The sequence below is a fragment of the Mytilus galloprovincialis genome, chromosome 3 (assembly GCF_965363235.1).
Source record: "Mytilus galloprovincialis chromosome 3, xbMytGall1.hap1.1, whole genome shotgun sequence".
Lineage (NCBI taxonomy): Eukaryota > Metazoa > Mollusca > Bivalvia > Mytilida > Mytilidae > Mytilus > Mytilus galloprovincialis.
The window spans coordinates 26,822,817-26,843,707 of NC_134840.1; the positions used below are offsets into that span (position 1 = coordinate 26,822,817).

At 34.5% G+C, this 20,891-nt stretch overlaps 1 protein-coding gene across 1 annotated transcript in view; it reads left to right on the forward strand.

The window, feature by feature from the left end:
• The first annotated feature begins 11,700 nt into the window (after positions 1–11,700).
• Positions 11,701–20,891, forward strand: part of LOC143067576 (uncharacterized) — a 55,468-nt gene continuing 46,277 nt past the window's right edge. The window contains exons 1-2 of the mRNA XM_076240921.1: positions 11,701–11,816; positions 12,510–12,606. Of these exons, the coding sequence (XP_076097036.1) occupies positions 12,519–12,606 (88 nt within the window). The 5' untranslated portion in view covers positions 11,701–11,816; positions 12,510–12,518. The remainder of the gene's footprint in view (positions 11,817–12,509; positions 12,607–20,891) is intronic.

Genomic DNA, 20,891 nt, shown 5'->3' on the forward strand with positions numbered 1-20,891 from the left:
GTTTATCTTTAACTATACATGTAGCTAGATTCAAGATAATAACCAAAAGCTGCAAAATTTTCTTAAAATTACCAATTCAGGGGCAGCAACCAAACAACAGGTTGCCTGATTAGTCTGTAAATTTCAGGGCAGATAGATTTTGAACTAATGAACAATTTAATTCTGTCAGATTTGCTCTAAATGCTTTAGTTTCAGAGATATGAGCCAAAAATTGTACGTTACCCTATGTACTATTTTTAGTCATGTCGGCCATCTTGGTTCACGGGGAGGGTCATCGGACACATTTTTTAAACTAGATACCCTAATGATGATTATGGACAAGTTCGTCTTAGTAGTTTTAGAGTAGAAGATTTTTGTAAAAGATTACAAACATTTATGAAACATTGTTAAAAATTGACTATAAAGTTCAATAATTCCTTAAGGGGTCAACTGACCATTTTGGTCATTTGACTTATTTGTAGATCTTACTTTGCTTAACATTACTACTGTTTACAGTTTATCTCTATCTATAATAATATTCAAGATAATAACCAAAAAACTGCAAAATTTCCTTAAAATTACCAATTCAGGGGCAGCAACCCAACAACGGGTTGTCAAACTCATCTGAAAATTTCAGGGCAGATAGATATTGACCTGATAAACAATTTTACCCCATGCCAGGTTTGCTCTAAATGCTTTGGTTTCAGAGATATAAGACAAAACCTACAATTTATCCCTGTGTTCTATTTTTAGCCATGGCAGCCATCTTGGTTGGTTGGCCGGGTCATCGAACTCATTTTAAAACTAAACATCACAATGATGATTGTGGCCAAGTTTGGTTAAATTTGGCCCTGTAGTTTCAGAGGAGAAGATTTTTGTAAAAGTTTACGGTCGACGGACGCCAAGTGATGAAAAAAGCTCACTTAGCCCTTCGGGCCAGGTGAGCTAAAAATGATTAAAACAGAACTTCAGATAATAGAGGGTCTGGGAAACTCTCAGAAAGCATGATTTTGCATCATTTGTTCTATAGCTTCTCGGGCCCTTCAGTGGCTCCAAAACCCTTCAAAATGAATTTTGCACCGCTCCACTCGGCATACAATTGTGCAATACTTTTAAAATAATCTATATATATTATAGTTACAACCAAACTTTAATACCATGTATATATTCAATACATGTCTATGCAGTTGGGAATTCAGAAGATTCATTTCAACAGAGGATGATGATTAATTCTGATTAAATGGTACAATGACTTGATTATACATGTATTATTTATAATTAAAAAAATTAATTCAAAAATTGTATGCTTGCTTCAACAGTGCAGAAAATAATAAATAATCTGTCCTCTTAATTTACACAAGAGTGCACACACTGATATGTCTCGCCTTCTTTATTAATCATTGATATTATGTTGATAGTCCTAAGTATAAAGCTTTGTTACAACTGTCACATAAACTTAACATTAACCAAGATAGCTAAACAAAGACCAATGAACCATGAAAATGAGGTCAAGGTCAGATGAACCATGCCAGGCAGACATGTACAGCTAACAAAGCTTCCATACAACAAATATAGTTGACCTATTACTTATAGTTTAAGAAAAATAGACCAAAACACAAAAACTTAACACTGTGCAATGAACCGTGCAATTGAGGTCATGGTCAAATAAAACCTGCGGGACTGACATATAGATCATAATATATTTCCATACACCAAATATAGTTGACCTTTGGCATATAAAATTAGATAAAAAGACCAAAACTTAAAAACTTAACTTTGACCACTGAACCATGAAAATGAGGTCAAGGTCAGATGACATCTGCCCGCTAGACATGTACACCTTACAATCATGCCATACAACAAATATAGTAGACCTATTGCATAAAGTATGAGAAAAACAGACCAAAACACAAAAACTTAACTATAACCACTGAACCATGAAAATGAGGTCAAGGTCAGATGACACCTGCCAGTTGGACATGTACACCTTGCAGTCCTTCCATACACCAAATATATTAGCCCTATTGCTTATAGTATCTGAGATATGGACTTGACCACCAAAACTTAACCTTGTTCACTGATCCATGAAATGAGGTCGAGGTCAAGTGAAAACTGTCTGACGGGCATGAGGACCTTGCAAGGTACGCACATACCAAATATAGTTATCATATTACTTATAATAAGAGAGAATTCAACATTACAAAAATTCTGAACTTGTTTTTCAAGTGGTCACTGAACCATGAAAATGTGGTCAAGGACATTGGACATGTGACTGACGGAAACTTCGTAATATGAGGCATCTATATACAAAGTATGAAGCATCCAGGTCTTTCATCTTCTAAAATATAAACCTTTTAAGAAGTTAGCTAACGCCGCCGCCGCCGCCGCCGGATCACTATCCATATGTCGAGCTTTCTGCAACAAAAGTTGCAGGCTCGACAAAAAATGAACAACCGATCCAAAACAAATCCTCCTGCCTCCCCCCACCTCTTTACAGAATATCAAATGGTCGTCCCCTTAGCTGACCTGGCTTGAACGTCAAAGTGAGCTTTTCTCATCACTTGGTGTCCGTCGTTCGTCGTTGTCATCCGTCCTCTTAACTTGTACAAAAATCTTCTCAGAAACTACTGGGCCAAATTTAACCAAATTGTCCACTTTCATCATTCGGGTATCTAGTTTTAAAATGTGTGCGATGAACCTGCTGCTAATCAAGATGAAATTGAGAATGGAAATGGGGAATGTGACAAAGAGACAACAAAACGACAAACGAGAAGAAAAGAGTCGAAGGACACCAATAGGTCTTTGATACAGCGAGAAAATCCCACACCCGGAAGCGTGTTTCAGCTGGCTTCTAAACAAAAACGTGTACTACTTCAATGATATTGGAAGTCAAACTAAACTCCGAAAAATATAAATGAAATAAAATTTTAAAAAATCATACAAGATTAACAAAGGCCAGATGCTCCTGATTTAGGACAGGCGAAAAAAAATTCGGCGGGGTTAAACATGTTTTTGAGATCTCAAAACTCCCTATACCTCTAGCCGATGTAGAAAAAACACACACACACAGCAATACGCAAAGTTAAACTCAGTTCAAAAGAGTATGGTTGACATTACTAAATAGATCATACAGGTAAAATGCAAGATTTATCTTTTAAGGTGGCTCGTGGGTACAAAAATTTCAGCCAAAAATTAAACCTTTATTTTTTCATTATAAATTTTATTTATTACACTATAAGTTATTACTTTATGATATGGTACAAAAATCAACCCAAAAAACCGATTCGGTTTGGCCCCAGATGACTTTTAAAATGTTTATATCATTGAAAAAGCTCCAAATTATCTCCCTTTGGTGCAAAAATGCCATTTTTTGGCATTAAATTTGAAATATCTAACTCATCGGTGACCCATATTTTTTATTATTGTTTTCAAATAAACTGTACATAAACTAAATAATTGTAAAATTTAAGAGATTTCTGTAATTAGGTTATTTTTTTGTTTTGATATTAATACCTCTATTTCTCCTATTAGCTCAACAGAAAAAAAGGACAACAACAAAAATGTATGCTTCTTCCGGAGGCAGATTGTGAGTTAAATGAACGGTGACCCCATTTTTTTATTTCATTTTTCTTTTAAGTATATGATAAAGTTCGTTTATAAAAAATATAGCTCATTTTGACTAAATTTCACCTATCATCTATCAGTAGTTTTTTCAGACAGACAAAAGATAACTATGGTTGATAAGGACACACGACATAACGGAGTTGAACTATCCAAAGGAACTGCCAATAATAAACATATACAAATTAATATCGTGGTTAAGCAGACCAAATATTTTTTATAATTATTTCTATAACTGGTTAGCTGATCAGTTTTCTCCATTGTGCATACAATTATTACAGATTTTGTCGACGATTGTTGTTGATCTCATGGGTTGGGTTTTAAGTTTTGCAAAACCGTAGTCTTTTGGCTAAGCCAATTTTCCACTCACTAACGTTCATGATTTTTTTTATGTTCTTATATGAAATTAGGTTTTAAGAAAAAAAAAATCACTGCCTAAATTCGAATTCGAGTATTGACTTCTCTAGATGATTAATTTTGTGTAAATTGACATATCTTTATACCAGGCAGAAGATACTTTATTCTTATAAAATTGAAATATCCATTTGCTATTTTATTTCAAGCAATAAATTCGGCAACTCAGAAAATATAAAATCAGTAAGCTAGTCTACAAACATTTATTTGTGTTTTAATTGTCTTTTTTTCTGTTAAAATGTAGTGTAATTATATAAACATAAGGTTATAAAGAAAACAATAATTTTTCACTAATTGAAAGAATTGTACATGTAGAGACAAGCTAAAACACACTTAATTAAAATTGTTACGAAGTCGTGATGGTTTCAGCAGTGAAAATTGACCATAGGCTATACTGTCGTCAGAAACGTTACAGTTGGTAACCCCGCTTTGTTTTTAAATAAAACAAACTGTCAAAAGGCGAGTTTTTTTAACAAAAGGGGACTATTTTCTTTAATTTACAATTTACATGAACATTGTTTTTCGCCAGAAGGAAATATAAAGTCATAAACTTGTATCTACATCGACAATCTACGAGTTTGGCTTGTTATAAATTAGTTTTATGGATCTGTAATTTTAACTTTAATGGGTTTAATCCAATACTAAGAATATAAATGTTGATGTCTCAAGACTAACAATTGCATTTCTTCGAAGTAATTTGCTCTCTACCTTATGTTCAATAAGGTTCTACATGTGTATGACCATAATTTGTCTACGGCAAACACTCTGAAGTTAAAAAATCTTTTAAGAATTGATAAAATTGATTATTATGATAAAATCGTAAGGGTTTCGCGAAGTGGTTTATGAATCTAATAAATGTTTTTAAAACTTTAACTGCAATATTAACTGGGAGAAACACTAAGTCCGAAGTTTTTTTAAAGTTATTTATACGGAAAAACAGAAAAAAACATTTTTACAAATATTCCTTTTAGATGCTAGCTTTTGATAGATAAATAAAACATGATTCTGTCCATGTTTGGTACAAATCCATGATAGTTTTAGAAAGTAAATGAAGTTAAGCACAGAGTGAATGTAATGTTAACTGGCAGAACAACCAAGTCCATTTATAAGTAAAATACGGATAAACAGGATTATTTTTCTTTGGCAAAATTTACTTCTGGATACTATCTTATGATCCTAAGCAAGCTTCTGTCCAAGCTTGGTAGAAATCCAGGATATAGTATAAGAAAGTTATCAAAATTTTGAAAAACTTTAACCACAGAGTGACTGTAATGTTAACTGGCAGAAAAGAAAGTCCATTTATAAGTAAAATATGGATAAACAGGATTATTTTGTTAACAAAATTTACTTCTGGATAATATCTTATGATTACAAACAAGCTGCTGTCCAAGTTTGGTAGAACAATCCAGGATAGTTTAGGAAAGTTATTAAAATTTAAAAAAAAAATAACGACTTAGTGAATATTTGTGGACGCCGCTTCCGACGACAACGATAGAATGCAGGCTCGACAAAAAATATTCACATTCTTTTCGTCTTCCATGCATGCGAATACTGTAAACATAACTGTTTTAAAATAAATTCTTAATTGCAAAAGATCTCAAACCGCATTTGTCAAGAAGCTAAAAATCAGTGCCAATGTTCTTCATCATTGAAGATTCTGGAGTATATCTTTAATATTCTGTAATTACAATACAAGGTTTGAGAAAGTTAAACATGCATGTGTTGACCTGCTGATGTCTATTGATATTTAAATCATTGGACCCATACCCGTTTTTGAATTTTTAGTTTTCCTTGCTCTCCCACTTCGATCACACTGGTGGCCGTTATGGTATGGGTTTTGCCTCACTATTTACCGAATTTGTAATAACTTAAGCAACACGACTGGTACCACATGTGGAGCAGGATCTGCTTACCTTTTTGTTGGTGTTCGTGTTGCTTAGTCTTTAATGTTGTGTCTTGTGTTCTATTATTTGTCTGTTTGTCTTTTTCGTATTTAGCCATGGCGTTGTCAGTTTATTTTCGATCTATGAGTTTGACTGTCCGTCTGGTACCTTTCGCCCCTCTTTTAATGTATTGTGTTTATATCCTTGTTGATCTCTGTCTTATAGACAATATTTAACATCAATTCTCCCTATTTTTAGACAAACATAGAAAAAAATATTTGTAACGTGTTCTCTCTAACTATGTAATAAATGTAACTATGATGCCACTTAAAATCTGACACATTTAGTTTATGATTCCAATGTTTTCGTGTCTTTTTTTGTTGTTGTTGTTGTAAGAGAGGTTACAGCAATCATAGTTGAACGTTATAGGCATACTGTCTCTATATATTTTTTAAATGAAAAAGATCAGAATAGTAAAGGTAGGTAAACTTGAAAGAGTAAAAAGAATGTGTCGTTTGTCTTGGAAAAATATCACGATCAATTCTAAAATGGTTCAATAGTTTTTGTACGGTTTATTTATTGAAAAGAAACTATCAATACTTCATTAAATAATCTTAGCCAAATCTAATCAAAAAATCATTTTACCAAAACGAAAATATTATTCATCTTTGTTTATTAGTTCTAAATATTTGTTTAGTTGACGTCACAAATTCGATTTATAAAGATTTGCTTTTTTGAAACACGTCTATTATCGTGTTTACATAATACTGTCTATTTAATCTTTCAGATGACTGATTTTTTTTTATACCTTTCAATATCTTACATTTCCTTTAACAAGTGGCCGTTTCAAAGACATTCGTTTTCCGTTCATCTGCAACTAGCATTCCCATCTTTCTTTTATTTTAAATAACATTTAGATTGTACCTTTGTATAAACAAGTTATATTTGGACAAAAATGCAAAAAATTGCATTATTTGCTCGTCGGGAATCGTATCCGACCGGTGTGTTATTAGAGGAAGAAAAATGTCCATTTTGGTATATCTGATTTTATTCATGTTTGTATTGCCTTTATAAATACGTTTAATATAATATAGAAGTTCGAGATCCTAGTAGACTTTTAAATCCAAGACAAATTTTCATTCAAAAAAGCCAATTGTGGTGGGTGCAAATACATTTGGATATCTAATAGGCATAAGCCTGAATATAGCAGAATAATAAAAATAAACTGATCTATCTAATGCATTTATTTGCATTTCTGCCTCCGGCAACCGAATGAAATTCCTATAAGTGGAATAATAATTTTACCGTATATAAAGTCTGGTACATTTTTACGTTAAGCGTGTTCGAGATGACTGTTTGTCTTGTAAATGTTTGAAGCAGAAGTATGTGATACACCATCTCGCTTAAGATTACATTTAAGCTATATGTTGATATAATAACATTTAAAATACACAAAACCAAAACACAAATGAAATATATGAGGAAAGTGAAGTACCTAATAAGTCAAAACAACAGAGTACGTGTGTTTCAATATTCAAACAATATGCATACATAAATAACTTGCATTAAAACATTATGTAAATACAATTTGTAAATTAAAAAGTAAGACTTGCTTCAATCAAATATGCACAACTTATGAAAAATAGACCAAAAATTGACAACGACAGTTTGAATACAAATTGGGAAATGTTCAACTATCTCTCATTCTGTAAAGTATTTCATTATGATTATTAATTACAGACGGTGTAATTTTGCTTTTCTGTTGTCATATTCCTATGACTGCTCATCTGTCTCAGTCGCTCTCTGCCAGTGCTTTGATGTCTTCAGATTATTACAACATTCACCAGATGTGTCGACCCTCTCTCCTCACATTCATCCGGTTTTCGGGTCAGTAGAGGTGAGCAAACCTCTACTCATCAGCGCTCGGCTTCCAGTTAAGACCATCTCGACGATGACATAACCAGCAAGAACAACGATAAGCTGCCTCCTCTAACTGTCTTACTGTTGTATTCCTTGCCTTTCCGACAACTCAAATGGCCTGTAGCAAACTGACTGTATAGGAACTCCTCTTCAAACGTCTGCTACAGAACATCCTCGCTTTACAACCTCTCTCTTAAAATGTTGTTATCAGCTCTGCATACGTCTTCTTTTTCCGCTGGTATGCTTCTCCACGTCTCTCTTCCAAAGGTCCTGTTGGTTCTACTGCTAATATAATCTTTGGCTTCTGTGACCAAACTACAATGTCTAGTCGTAGGGTTATCTGCACGTATACACTAAACACACGCTTCTTGCCAATGTCAACCCTCATCTGATGTTGTTGGTCTTTTCTTCCTTCTCTCAACATCAAAGATCTCTGCCAGATGTTTTAGTACCTTGTCTTTCCTGCGAGGGGAACAAACTGTATCGTAGACTGACCCAAGCGTTAATGAAATTCTCAATATGGTTCCATCCTCCTTAACTCTGACCATGTGATCTTTCTTTCTGACAAGTTTAACTTCATCCATTCTACTTGACGGCTGAGCCCTACTGCTTTTGTCCTTCTTTGTTCTTCTTCTACTCTTGTCTTACAAGTATTTCTGACTGCACTATACTGCTCTTCTCTTTTTGTGTTGCCATTGACCACTGTTGGAAATGTGTCATTCCTAAGTCGTGTCTACCAGTACAGGTGTTGTCCTCCATGTCTTTATGATGAAGAATACTTTCTGCTTAATATATTGCAGTTCTCGCTGGCCATTTCACCCATTACGTGACTGGATTCCAGCCTTACTGATCTTGCTGTCCTTTGAGTCTCTGAAAGTCATTACTAGTCTACTCTTTGATTATTATTTTTAATTATAATTAATTTCTGACAAAATATGCATCATTGTTCGCGATCATTTGAAAAAAAAGTAAAATTATTCACCTTTTTACCATATTTATCTAAGAAAACGATAGTCCTAACAATATGCCAAACTTTTGTTTTTAGCACAAATATAATACATTGAAACATTTGTTCATTTGACTTAACGAATATTACAGGTATCAAGTTAGATAAGTAAAGTTTGTTCTATAAAAAATAAATGACGAACAAAAAAATCGTAACAAAATGCTCATTATTATCTTTTTATCTATCAACAATAAATAACTTAGTTCACCTACTTATATATTTTTCTAAGTCATACGAAACGAGTGACTTTTTAAAAATAATGATTATCCAATTCATGTAGATATCATAAACTAAAGTCTTCTGTGCACGATTTTATCATTTTTTACGCAACTATATCGTATAATCGTCAATTTATTTTCCCTCTCTGTCTGTTATGAGTTGAAAAAATGGCAACTTCTTCATATAATAATTGTCGTGTTTTGAAGTCGTAGTTTACCGATTGTCTATTGTCTCCTTATAGCAAACAAACAACAAAGAAGCATGGATATTGAGTACGTGGAGATAAGCCCATGAATCGTTAAAATGAACTCAAAATAGATTTTCATAAAAAAAAAAAATATTATTATTTTTAAGACATAGGTAGATATGTTGTGTGATTGCCATTGAGTCAACTATCCACTTTCGTCGAAGGCGAGACAAAAACGAAAAAATAAAACCGTATAAAACACTATCTGGAATTCCGGAAACTAAAACTATTCAACATGAACCCTACCGAAAACAGGGGTGGGGATCTCAAATGCTCCGGAAGATTCAGCAAGTCTATATGCCTTTTGGTGTTACTTCGAAAACTTATTTGTTGATCGTCTTTCATTTTTGAGGGCCAGGAAATCCTGCATTAGTGTATATCAGGGGATGATATCTAAAAGTGCCATACAAGGATATTAAGTTACAATCCAGGAGTCGGTTTCACAAAAAAACTTAAGATTTAAGATTGATCGTAAGTCATAAACAATTCAGTATACTGAGGATAAATCTCAGTAGTAAGTTTTTTTTAGTGTAACCGACTGCAGGACACAAAATTACTGCATGAACATTAAAAACATCTCTAGCGGTTTTATTTGCTGTTCTTCATCTTAAAATTACAAATTAAATCGTTTGTTGTAGATGACTATGTTGAACCTTTCTTCCAATATTGCCCTGTTCCTTTAACGATAACAAGCAAAGAAAAAAAAGTTTACCAACCAATACGGAAAAGAACATCATAAACAAGAATGTGTCCCCAGTACACGGATGCCCCATCCGCACTATCATTTTCTATGTTTAATGGACCATGAAAATGGGGAGAAATATATAATTTGGCATTAAAATTATAAAGATCATATCATAGGGAACATGTGTACTAAGTTTCAAATTGATTGGACTTGAACTTCATCAAAAACTACCTCGACCAAAAACTTAAACTGAAGCGGAACGAACAGACGGACGGACGCACAGACCAGAAAACGTAATGCTCATAAATGGGGCATAAAAATTAAATTGAGTTTAAACATTCTACCAGTAAGTTTCCATTTCAGTTACATACTAGTTTTTCTCGGATATTATCTTTTCAAAAATAAAGAATTTTGCGATATGGGTTGCACTTTTTGTTTATACGCCCACACAGGGAATTTCTATAGTATAGAAAGTCCCTGGCCCACATGTCGCAGGTCAAGAACAGTATATGCATATTTTAGCCGAAACTATCAAATTCATTTGGAGCAACATGATTTTTTTTAGTAAAGCTATAGAAATCACGATTGTTAGTCGTCATGAAGTAATGGTTATGTCTGAAGTCTCTAGATGACCACTATTACAATGTTCTGGTCATGAACTACTACTTACGTCCAAATTTTACGATAATATTTTTGTTACTGGTTGATAAAATCTGACTTGAATAAAAATCATGTCAGTTTTAACTCAGGTTTGGTAGTGACCAAATTTAATTGAAGTAACTGGCCAAAACTACGTGCGTGGTGGCGAGATATCCCTTTGTTTTCACGGATATGTGATACGATCTTTATCTACAATTTAAAACTAAATCAAGCAAGCGAGAAATTCGTAATGAAATTAATAAAAGCCGATAACTGACCAGGCGAGAAATTGTCCGGAGGTAGAGACTATATATAAAAAGGTATTTGTTTCGGACTGAACACCACTCAAGGAACAGTTTAGTACTGTAATAATCAAAAAGGTAAGTTTATATATGTAAAGGTTATAAACATAAAACTATATTTTCTAACCATTTTTTAAATATTCTTTAAAATTGAGAATGGAAATTCGGAATGTGTCAAAGAAACAACAACCTGATCAAAGAGCACAAAACAGCAAAACGGACTATTAGGAATAAAACGTCTATTTTAAAACCGTATTATCAATGACTTCATTTTCTATTTTTCTTATATTCAATATTTCAAAATCAACAAATGTGCAATCATTTTACTATAGTAATAGGTATATTACTAGTCTAGTAATGGACTTCTACTATTGTGTATTACTTGTCAAATTTACATCTATTATATTTGTCTTATAAAAAAGAAGATGTGGTATGATTGCCAAGGAGACAACTTTCCACAAGAGACCAAAATGACACATACATTACAACTATAGGTCACCGTACGGCCTTCAACAATGAGCAACGCCCATACCGCATAGTCAGATATAAAAGACCCCGATATGAAAATGTAAAACAATTCAAAAGGGAAAACTAACGGCCTTATTAGTATAAAAAAATGAACGAAAAACAAATATGTAACACATAAACAAACGACAACCACTGAATTACAGGCTCCTGACTTGGGACAGGCACATACAAGTAATGTGGCAGGGTTAAACATGTTAGCGGGATCCCACCCCTCCTCTAACCTGGGACAGTGGTGTAACAGTACAACATAAGAACCAACTATAAAAATCAGTTGAAAAAAGCTTCAACTCATCAGATAGACAAAAATACAAGTGGACGTGGCCGGGTACTTGTACATCCCGACAACAAAAAGACACTAGGAACAGATCTGAGAGTACTTACCTTTTTACTACACTATTTCTGAAGGAATGAATGAGATATTGTTATAGTATTTGCGAAATGGTAACTGGCCAGTACATTTCTCATAAGACTGTATTAGCAGGAAACATATTATTGGTCTTACTCTACCAACATCGGCGCATTACTTTTGTGCGCATTTCACGTAAAATTTCGGAAATATGGTTTTGTTATATTTTAACTTATAATTGATATTGTTTTACATGAAACAGTAGCTTGCTACAGTAGATCGAGTTATATATAATACCTTTGTCGTTGGTCAAAGTCCCTTGCTTGCTAAACTAACGTAATGAAATAAAAAAAAAATTACATTCGTGATAAACAATCTTGAATCTTGCGCAGCACCGCATCAACACCATACTGGTTATGTTCTAATCTATAAATCCATACATGGACTTTTTGCGATTCCGTCGCTAATCGTTATACCAATCGATACTAGAACAAGTAAAGCACAAAAATATCATTTCGGCAAATATCTACCTCCAAAGTCAGTTATAAATGGTCAAATTCAAATTGATCAATGTGTAAAAAAAATCAAAATCACACACTAGACATTTATAATTTATACAGTTTTTGGTATAGTGATTGTTTCCGGCAGTACCTGTTGTAGTTTTAACTTATAAAGGATTATAAGTTTTCAACTTCTTAAATTTAAATTATATTTTTACAGATTTTGAGAATGATTGGAAGAATAAAACTGCTCTTGCTTTTATGCATTTTTGGTACAACTCTATCTTTACGTATACCATTCAACAAAAGTCAGTCGGGTAAGACCAGATCAAAAACATTTACTTTTACCATGATTTCACCTTTATCATTTCATGAATTCTCTGAATTTGATTTACCTAAGCATTCTATAACAATGAAAACAAATAATTAAATGATTGTATATACTCATTTGCTATTCCGTGTTTGTTCTTATTAATGCAGAATCCTACTTTGCTTATTAATAGAAAATATTTTTTTCTGACAAATTTGCGATAGTTAGTAAAAACGGAAAGGTAAACACTTTCAATAAGTATAACACAACTACAAAAATTACTTAACAATAGTACACCAGATTAAATGAACCCACAAATTATGTAAGTTATAAAATCTCATTATGTCAAATTACATGGGCCCTTAATCGGAAAAAAAATCTTATCTTAAAAGTTGACATTGGATAACATCGTAAGTCTTGTTTCCAGTAATTTTTTCTTGGGATACTTTTTGGTGGTTTTTGTAATTTAGTTTCGTAGTTTACCTTGTTTTTTGTCACAACCAAAGAATGTCATTACAATTGTTTTACACTCGAAGCCATTTCTTAAGCTTCTATTGTTCCATCTTTTATTGAAATTCAGAACAATGTTTTTTTTCTCTAAAAAAAAATAAAACGTCGAAAAGATTTGGTAAAATTAATTTGATTTTGTATAAGCAATTTAATTATCTTAAATGATTGTTTTGATTCCAAATTGATCCGTATAAGTCCCAGGCAACAAGTGCTTATGACAAAGGAAACATGATAAAAAAAAAGAATTAGTTATGTAAATGAAAACGTATAACTGTCCTTTTCCCTCTTTTTATAACAATAGTATTTGAGTAGTCAACACATTATGGTGAATTTTCAATAAACGGCGTTAAAAAAGTTTTTTTTTTTGTATTCTGAACAAATGACTTACCCTTTTATAATAAGTGATGATTCAATAACAGGAATTTCTAAAGGGAATAAAAAATTGTGTCAAACTATTTACATTTGTGTCGAGCCTGCGAGATTTATTTCGCGAAAGTGAAATCCCAGATTCCGTCGTCGGTGTCGCCAACGCTTTCGCGTCGATCCGGCCCCACGTCGATCCGGCCCAAGTCGATCCGTCCCACGTCGATCCGGCCCCACGTCGATCCGGCCCAAATGTAAAGTCGATCCGGCCCCAATAAAAAAATATATTTATAAGGAATAAAAATAAAGATATATATTAAAGTAATTCATAAATGTTTATGATTTTTATTATAATGTAAAGGTGTACGGTAAAAAACAAATAAAAAATATTTTCTTCAGATGAGTATAAAAACAACTAGGTTGATTATGTTTTTATTACAAGTTTTCAAGATTATTGGGTATAATTATATTAAAACAATTCAGACATCAACATTAATCAGCAGTAATTAGCGTTTTCTTTCAATTGACTGTGATCCTAACAAGTCTTTCATCTTGTGTAATAACAAATAGTTACATACACAATGGTACAAGCCGATCCCCAAGCTGATACATACAAACTTTGTTTTTCTATTAAGTTCTCAAAATTATCTCTATACCTTTGTAATTTGGTTTGTGAGAATAAAGATAAAGATATATATATAGAAATGTTGTTTGATTTGCCGAATCCTATCTATAAAAGAGAAGACATGGAAGTAAGTAATTATTGAAATGACAGTCTAATAAATTCTTCAATAAAAAAAAATATACGAAACTGTTATTAAATATTGTCATTTATACTGTGTCACAATTTCCTCCAAGATCAATATAGTTATTTCTTATTTTATTATGGGGCCGGATCGACTTGGGGCCGGATCGACGTGGGCCGGATCGACTTGGGCCGGATCGACTTTGGGCCGGATTGACTTGGTAAGCGGAAGAAGGGATCCCGTAGACCGCCCTACGTCACGATTCATGAATTATGCATATTTTATTTATAGGATATTTTTAAACGATTCGGAAAATACTAATGCTAAAAATAGAATTTTCTTAACATGTAAAACTATCTTAAAAAAACGATGCAAAATCATTAACTTTCATGGAGAGTGGTAGAGGGTTATTTTCGTGGTACGTGATTGTTTTTTTTTATTTCACGTTCAACGTGTTTTTACTTTTTTATTTTACGTTCAGTCGTGCAAAACAGCGAGGTGTTCAACATGTTCTGCTTATGTAATTTGTATACGTGCTTCGTGATTCAAATGCTTATTTTGCGTGCTCAGTATTTTTAAAAAAAAAACACTAGACAGGGATCGTCAACATGGACAAGAACGAAGTTGATTTAATTTTGTTTCCGTGATAAGAAAAAATAAGGCGGTAAGGCCAATGATGTTGTTCCTTTATTTGCATTTTAAAAGTTCAGAATATCTTTATATATATATATACTTTTTTAAAAGCTGTAAATTATTTATATCATAAATGTGTACACACTAAATAGGGAATATTAAGTAAAACAGAGAGTTCATATATACAAGAGGACAGTGTCCAGTCACAAAAGGTTCACCCTAAAGTCTTTATTTTTTTGTTAAGACTTGCAAATGTCCCATGCACGTGATCCCATGGCTGCTTAGAATATACTATGGAGTTAATAATATTTTTATTATCTGCTTAATAGAGTACTTTGATGTAGGCAAATTGAGAAAAAACATGTAGCTTACACGTTCTTAGACACGAGACATTACCTTTACGGGGTGTGAGGGGGTGGTGGTAGTGGGGGTGGGGGTGGTTGTGCTGGTCTTCGTTTCCCTTGTTATTTGTTTATAATGAAGCTACATGTTCTATTAGGGCGTTCTACGGGATCTTCTGGGCGGTCTACATGATCCCCTGTTGTCTGAACCTTATATTTCTAGTTATAGAACGTTCTATAGGATTGTTTATCATGTATATAGCAAAGGACGTTCTACAGGATCCCCTGTTGTCTGAACATTATATATAAACTATAGAACGTTCTATAGGATACTCTATTGTTTGTTTTTGATGTATCTAATAGAGGACTTTTAACGGGATCCCTTAGTCGGTCTGTGTGATCCCCTGCTTTCTCAACATTATGTATCTACTATAAGACGTTCTACAGGATCCCCTGTTGTTTGTTTTTCAAGTATTTACTAAAGGGCGTTCTACACGATCCCCTGGTCGGTCTACGGGATCCCCTGTTTTCTCAACATAATATATCTACTATAAGACATTCTTTAGGATCCCCTATTGTTTGTTAATCAAGTATATACTAAAGGGCGTTCTACAGAATCCCCTGGGCGGTCTTCAGGATCCCTTGTTGTCTGAACATTATATATCTACTAAAGAACGTTCTATAAGACCCCTGTTGATTGTTTTTCATGTTTATACTATAGGGCGTTCTACAGGATCCCCTGGGCGGTATAAAGGATCCCCTGTTGTCTTTACATTATATATCTACTATAGGACGTTCTATAGGATCCCCTATATTGTTTGTGTATTATTTATATACTAAAGGGCGTTATACCGGATCCCCTGGGCGGTCTACAGGATGCCCTGTTGATTGTTTTTTTTTTATGTTTATACTATAGGGCGTTCTACAGGATCCACTGGGCGGTCTACAGGATCTACGTTTGTTTAAAAATATATATCTACTATAAGACGTTCTAACGTATCCCCCGTTGTTTGTTTTTCAAGTATATACTATAGGGTGTTCTACACGATCCCCTGGTCGGTCTACGGGATCCCCTGTTTTCTCAACATAATATATCTACTATAAGACGTTCTATAGGGTCCCCTATTGTTTGTTAATCAAGTATATTCTAAAGGGCGTTCTACAGGATCCCATGGGCGGTCTTCAGGATCCCTTGTTGTCTGAACATTATATATCTACTAAAGAACGTTCTATAAGACCCCCTGTTGATTGTCTTTCATGTTTATACTATAGGGCGTTCTACAGGATCCCCTGGGCGGTCTACATGATCCCCTGTTGTCTTTACATTATATATCTACTATAGGACGTTCTAAAGTATCCCCTGTTGTTTGTTTTTCATTTATATACTATAAGGGGGTTCTACAGGATCCCCTGGACGGTCTACAGGATCCCCTGTTTTCTCAACATAATATATCTACTATAAGACGTTCTATAGGATCCCCTATTGTTTGTTAATCATGTATATACTAAAGGGCGTTCTACAGGATCCCTTGGGCGGTCTACAGGATACCCTGTTGTCTTTACATTATATATCTACTATAGGACGTTCTATATGATCCCCTATATTGTTTGTTTATTATTTATATACTAAAGGGCGTTATACCGGATCCCCTGAGCGGTCTACAGGATGCCCTGTTGATTGTTTTTTTATGTTTATACTATAAAGCGTTCTACAGGATCCACTGGGCGGTCTACAGGATCTAAGATTGTTTAAAAATATATATCTACTATAAGACGTTCTAAAGTATCCCCTGTTGTTTGTTTTTCATTTATATACTATAAGGGTGTTCTACAGGATCGCCTGGGCGGTCTAAAGGATCCCCTGTTGTCTTTACATTATATATCTACTATAGGACGTTCTATAGGATCCCCTATATTGTTTGTTTATTATTTATATAGTAAAGGGCGTTATACCGGATCCCCTGGGCGGTCTACAGGATGCCCTGTTGATTGTTTTTTATGTTTATACTATAGGGCGTTCTACAGGATCCACTGGGCGGTCTACAGGATCTACGTTTGTTTAAAAACATATATATACTAGTACTATAAGACGTTCTAACGTATCCCCCGTTGTTTGTTTTTCAAGTATATACTATAGGGCGTTCTACACGATCCCCTGGTCGGTCTACGGGATCTACGTTTGTTTAAAAATATATATCTACTAGAAGACGTTCTAACGTATCCCCCGTTGTTTGTTTTTCAAGTATATACTATAGGGCGTTCTACAGGATCCCCTGGGCGGTCTACAGGATCCCCTGTTGTCTTTACATTATATATCTACTATAGGACGTTCTAAAGTATCCCCTGTTGTTTGTTTTTCATTTATATACTATAAGGGTGTTCTACAGGATCGCCTGGGCGGTCTACATGATCCCCTGTTGTCTTTACATTATATATCTACTATAGGACGTTCTATAGGATCCCCTATATTGTTTGTTTATTATTTATATAGTAAAGGACGTTATACCGGATCCCCTGGGCGGTCTACAGGATGCCCTGTTGATTGTTTTTTATGTTTATACTATAGGGCGTTCTACAGGATCCACTGGGCGGTCTACAGGATCTACATTTGTGTAAAAACATATATATATACTATAAGACGTTTTAACGTATCCCCCGTTGTTTGTTTTTCAAGTATAAACTATAGGGCGTTCTACACAATCCCCTGGTCGGTCTACGGGATCTACATTTGTTTAAAAATATATATCTACTATAAGACGTTCTAACGTATCCCCCGTTGTTTGTTTTTCAAGTATATACTATAGGGCGTTCTACAGGATCCCCTGTTGTCTTTACATTATATATCTACTATAGGACGTTCTAAAGTATCCCCTGTTGTTTGTTTTTCATTTATATACTATAAGGGGGTTCTACAGGATCCCCTGGGCGGTCTACAGGATCCCCTGCTTTCTCAACATAATATATCTACTATAAGACGTTCTATAGGATTCCCTATTGTTTGTTAATCATGTATATACTAAAGGGCGTTCTACAGGATCCCTTGGGCGGTCTACAGGATACCCTGTTGTCTTTACATTATATATCTACTATAGGACGTTCTATAGGATCCCCTATATTGTTTGTTTATTATTTATATACTAAAGGGCGTTATACCGGATCCCCTGGGCGGTCTACAGGATGCCCTGTTGATTGTTTTGTTATGCTTATACTATAGGGCGTTCTACAGGATCCACTGGGCGGTCTACAGGATCTAAGATTGTTTAAAAATATATATCTACTATAAGACGTTCTAAAGTATCCCCTGTTGTTTGTTTTTCATTTTATACTATAAGGGGTTTCTACAGGATCCCCTGGGCGGTCTACAGGATCCCCTGTTTTCTCAACATAATATATCTACTATAAGACGTTCTATAGGATCCCCTATTGTTTGTTAATCATGTATATACTAAAGGGCGTTCTACAGGATCCCTTGGGCGGTCTACAGGATACCCTGTTGTCTACATTATATATCTACTATAGGACGTTCATAAGACCCCCTGTTGATTGTTTTTCATGTTTATACTATAGGGCTTTCTATATGATCCCTTGGGCGGTCTGCAGGAAACTATGGTTGGTCTGCAGGAATCCCTGTTTTTCAACATAATATAGGTACTATAGGACGTTCTATAAGACCCCTGTTGATTGTTTTTCATGTTTATACTATAGGACTTTCTATATGATCCTTTGGACGGTCTGCGGGAAATTTTGGGTGGTCTGCAGGAATCTCTATTTTTCAACATAATATATGTACTATAGGACGTTCTATAAGACCCCCTGTTGATTGTTTATCATGTTTATACTATAGGGCGTTCTAAAGGATAACCTGTTTTCTCAACATTATGTATTTACTATAAGACGTTCTATAGGATCCCATGTTGTTTGTTTATCATGTATATTCTAAAGGGCGTTCAATATGATCCCCTAGGCAGTCTACAGGATCCTTTTTTGTCTGAACATCATATATAAACTATAAACGTTATATTGGATACCCTATTGTTTGTTTTTGATGTATCTAATAGAGGACTTTTTACGGGATCCCTAGGTCGGTCTGTGTGATCCCCTGCTTTCTCAACATTATGTATCTACTATAAGACGTTCTACAGGATCCCCTGTTGTTTGTTTTTCAAGTATGTCAGTCTACGGGATCCCCTGTTTTCTCAACATAATATATCTACTATAAGACATTCTTTAGGATCCCCTATTGTTTGTTAATCAAGTATATACTAAAGGGCGTTCTACAGAATCCCCTGGGCGGTCTTCAGGATCCCTTGTTGTCTGAACATTATATATCTACTAAAGAACGTTCTATAAGACCCCTGTTGATTGTTTTTCATGTTTATACTATAGGGCGTTCTACAGGATCCCCTGGGCGGTATAAAGGATCCCCTGTTGTCTTTACATTATATATCTACTATAGGACGTTCTATAGGATCCCCTATATTGTTTGTGTATTATTTATATACTAAAGGGCGTTATACCGGATCCCCTGGGCGGTCTACAGGATGCCCTGTTGATTGTTTTTTTTTTATGTTTATACTATAGGGCGTTCTACAGGATCCACTGGGCGGTCTACAGGATCTACGTTTGTTTAAAAATATATATCTACTATAAGACGTTCTAACGTATCCCCCGTTGTTTGTTTTTCAAGTATATACTATAGGGTGTTCTACACGATCCCCTGGTCGGTCTACGGGATCCCCTGTTTTCTCAACATAATATATCTACTATAAGACGTTCTATAGGGTCCCCTATTGTTTGTTAATCAAGTATATTCTAAAGGGCGTTCTACAGGATCCCATGGGCGGTCTTCAGGATCCCTTGTGGTCTGAACATTATATATCTACTAAAGAACGTTCTATAAGACCCCCTGTTGATTGTCTTTCATGTTTATACTATAGGGCGTTCTACAGGATCCCCTGGGCGGTCTACATGATCCCCTGTTGTCTTTACATTATATATCTACTATAGGACGTTCTAAAGTATCCCCTGTTGTTTGTTTTTCATTTATATACTATAAGGGGGTTCTACAGGATCCCCTGGACGGTCTACAGGATCCCCTGTTTTCTCAACATAATATATCTACTATAAGACGTTCTATAGGATCCCCTATTGTTTGTTAATCATGTATATACTAAAGGGCGTTCTACAGGATCCCTTGGGCGGTCTACAGGATACCCTGTTGTCTTTACATTATATATCTACTATAGGACGTTCTATATGATCCCCTATATTGTTTGTTTATTATTTATATACTAAAGGGCGTTATACCGGATCCCCTGAGCGGTCTACAGGATGCCCTGTTGATTGTTTTTTTATGTTTATACTATAAAGCGTTCTACAGGATCCACTGGGCGGTCTACAGGATCTAAGATTGTTTAAAAATATATATCTACTATAAGACGTTCTAAAGTATCCCCTGTTGTTTGTTTTTCATTTATATACTATAAGGGTGTTCTACAGGATCGCCTGGGCGGTCTAAAGGATCCCCTGTTGTCTTTACATTATATATCTACTATAGGACGTTCTATAGGATCCCCTATATTGTTTGTTTATTATTTATATAGTAAAGGGCGTTATACCGGATCCCCTGGGCGGTCTACAGGATGCCCTGTTGATTGTTTTTTATGTTTATACTATAGGGCGTTCTACAGGATCCACTG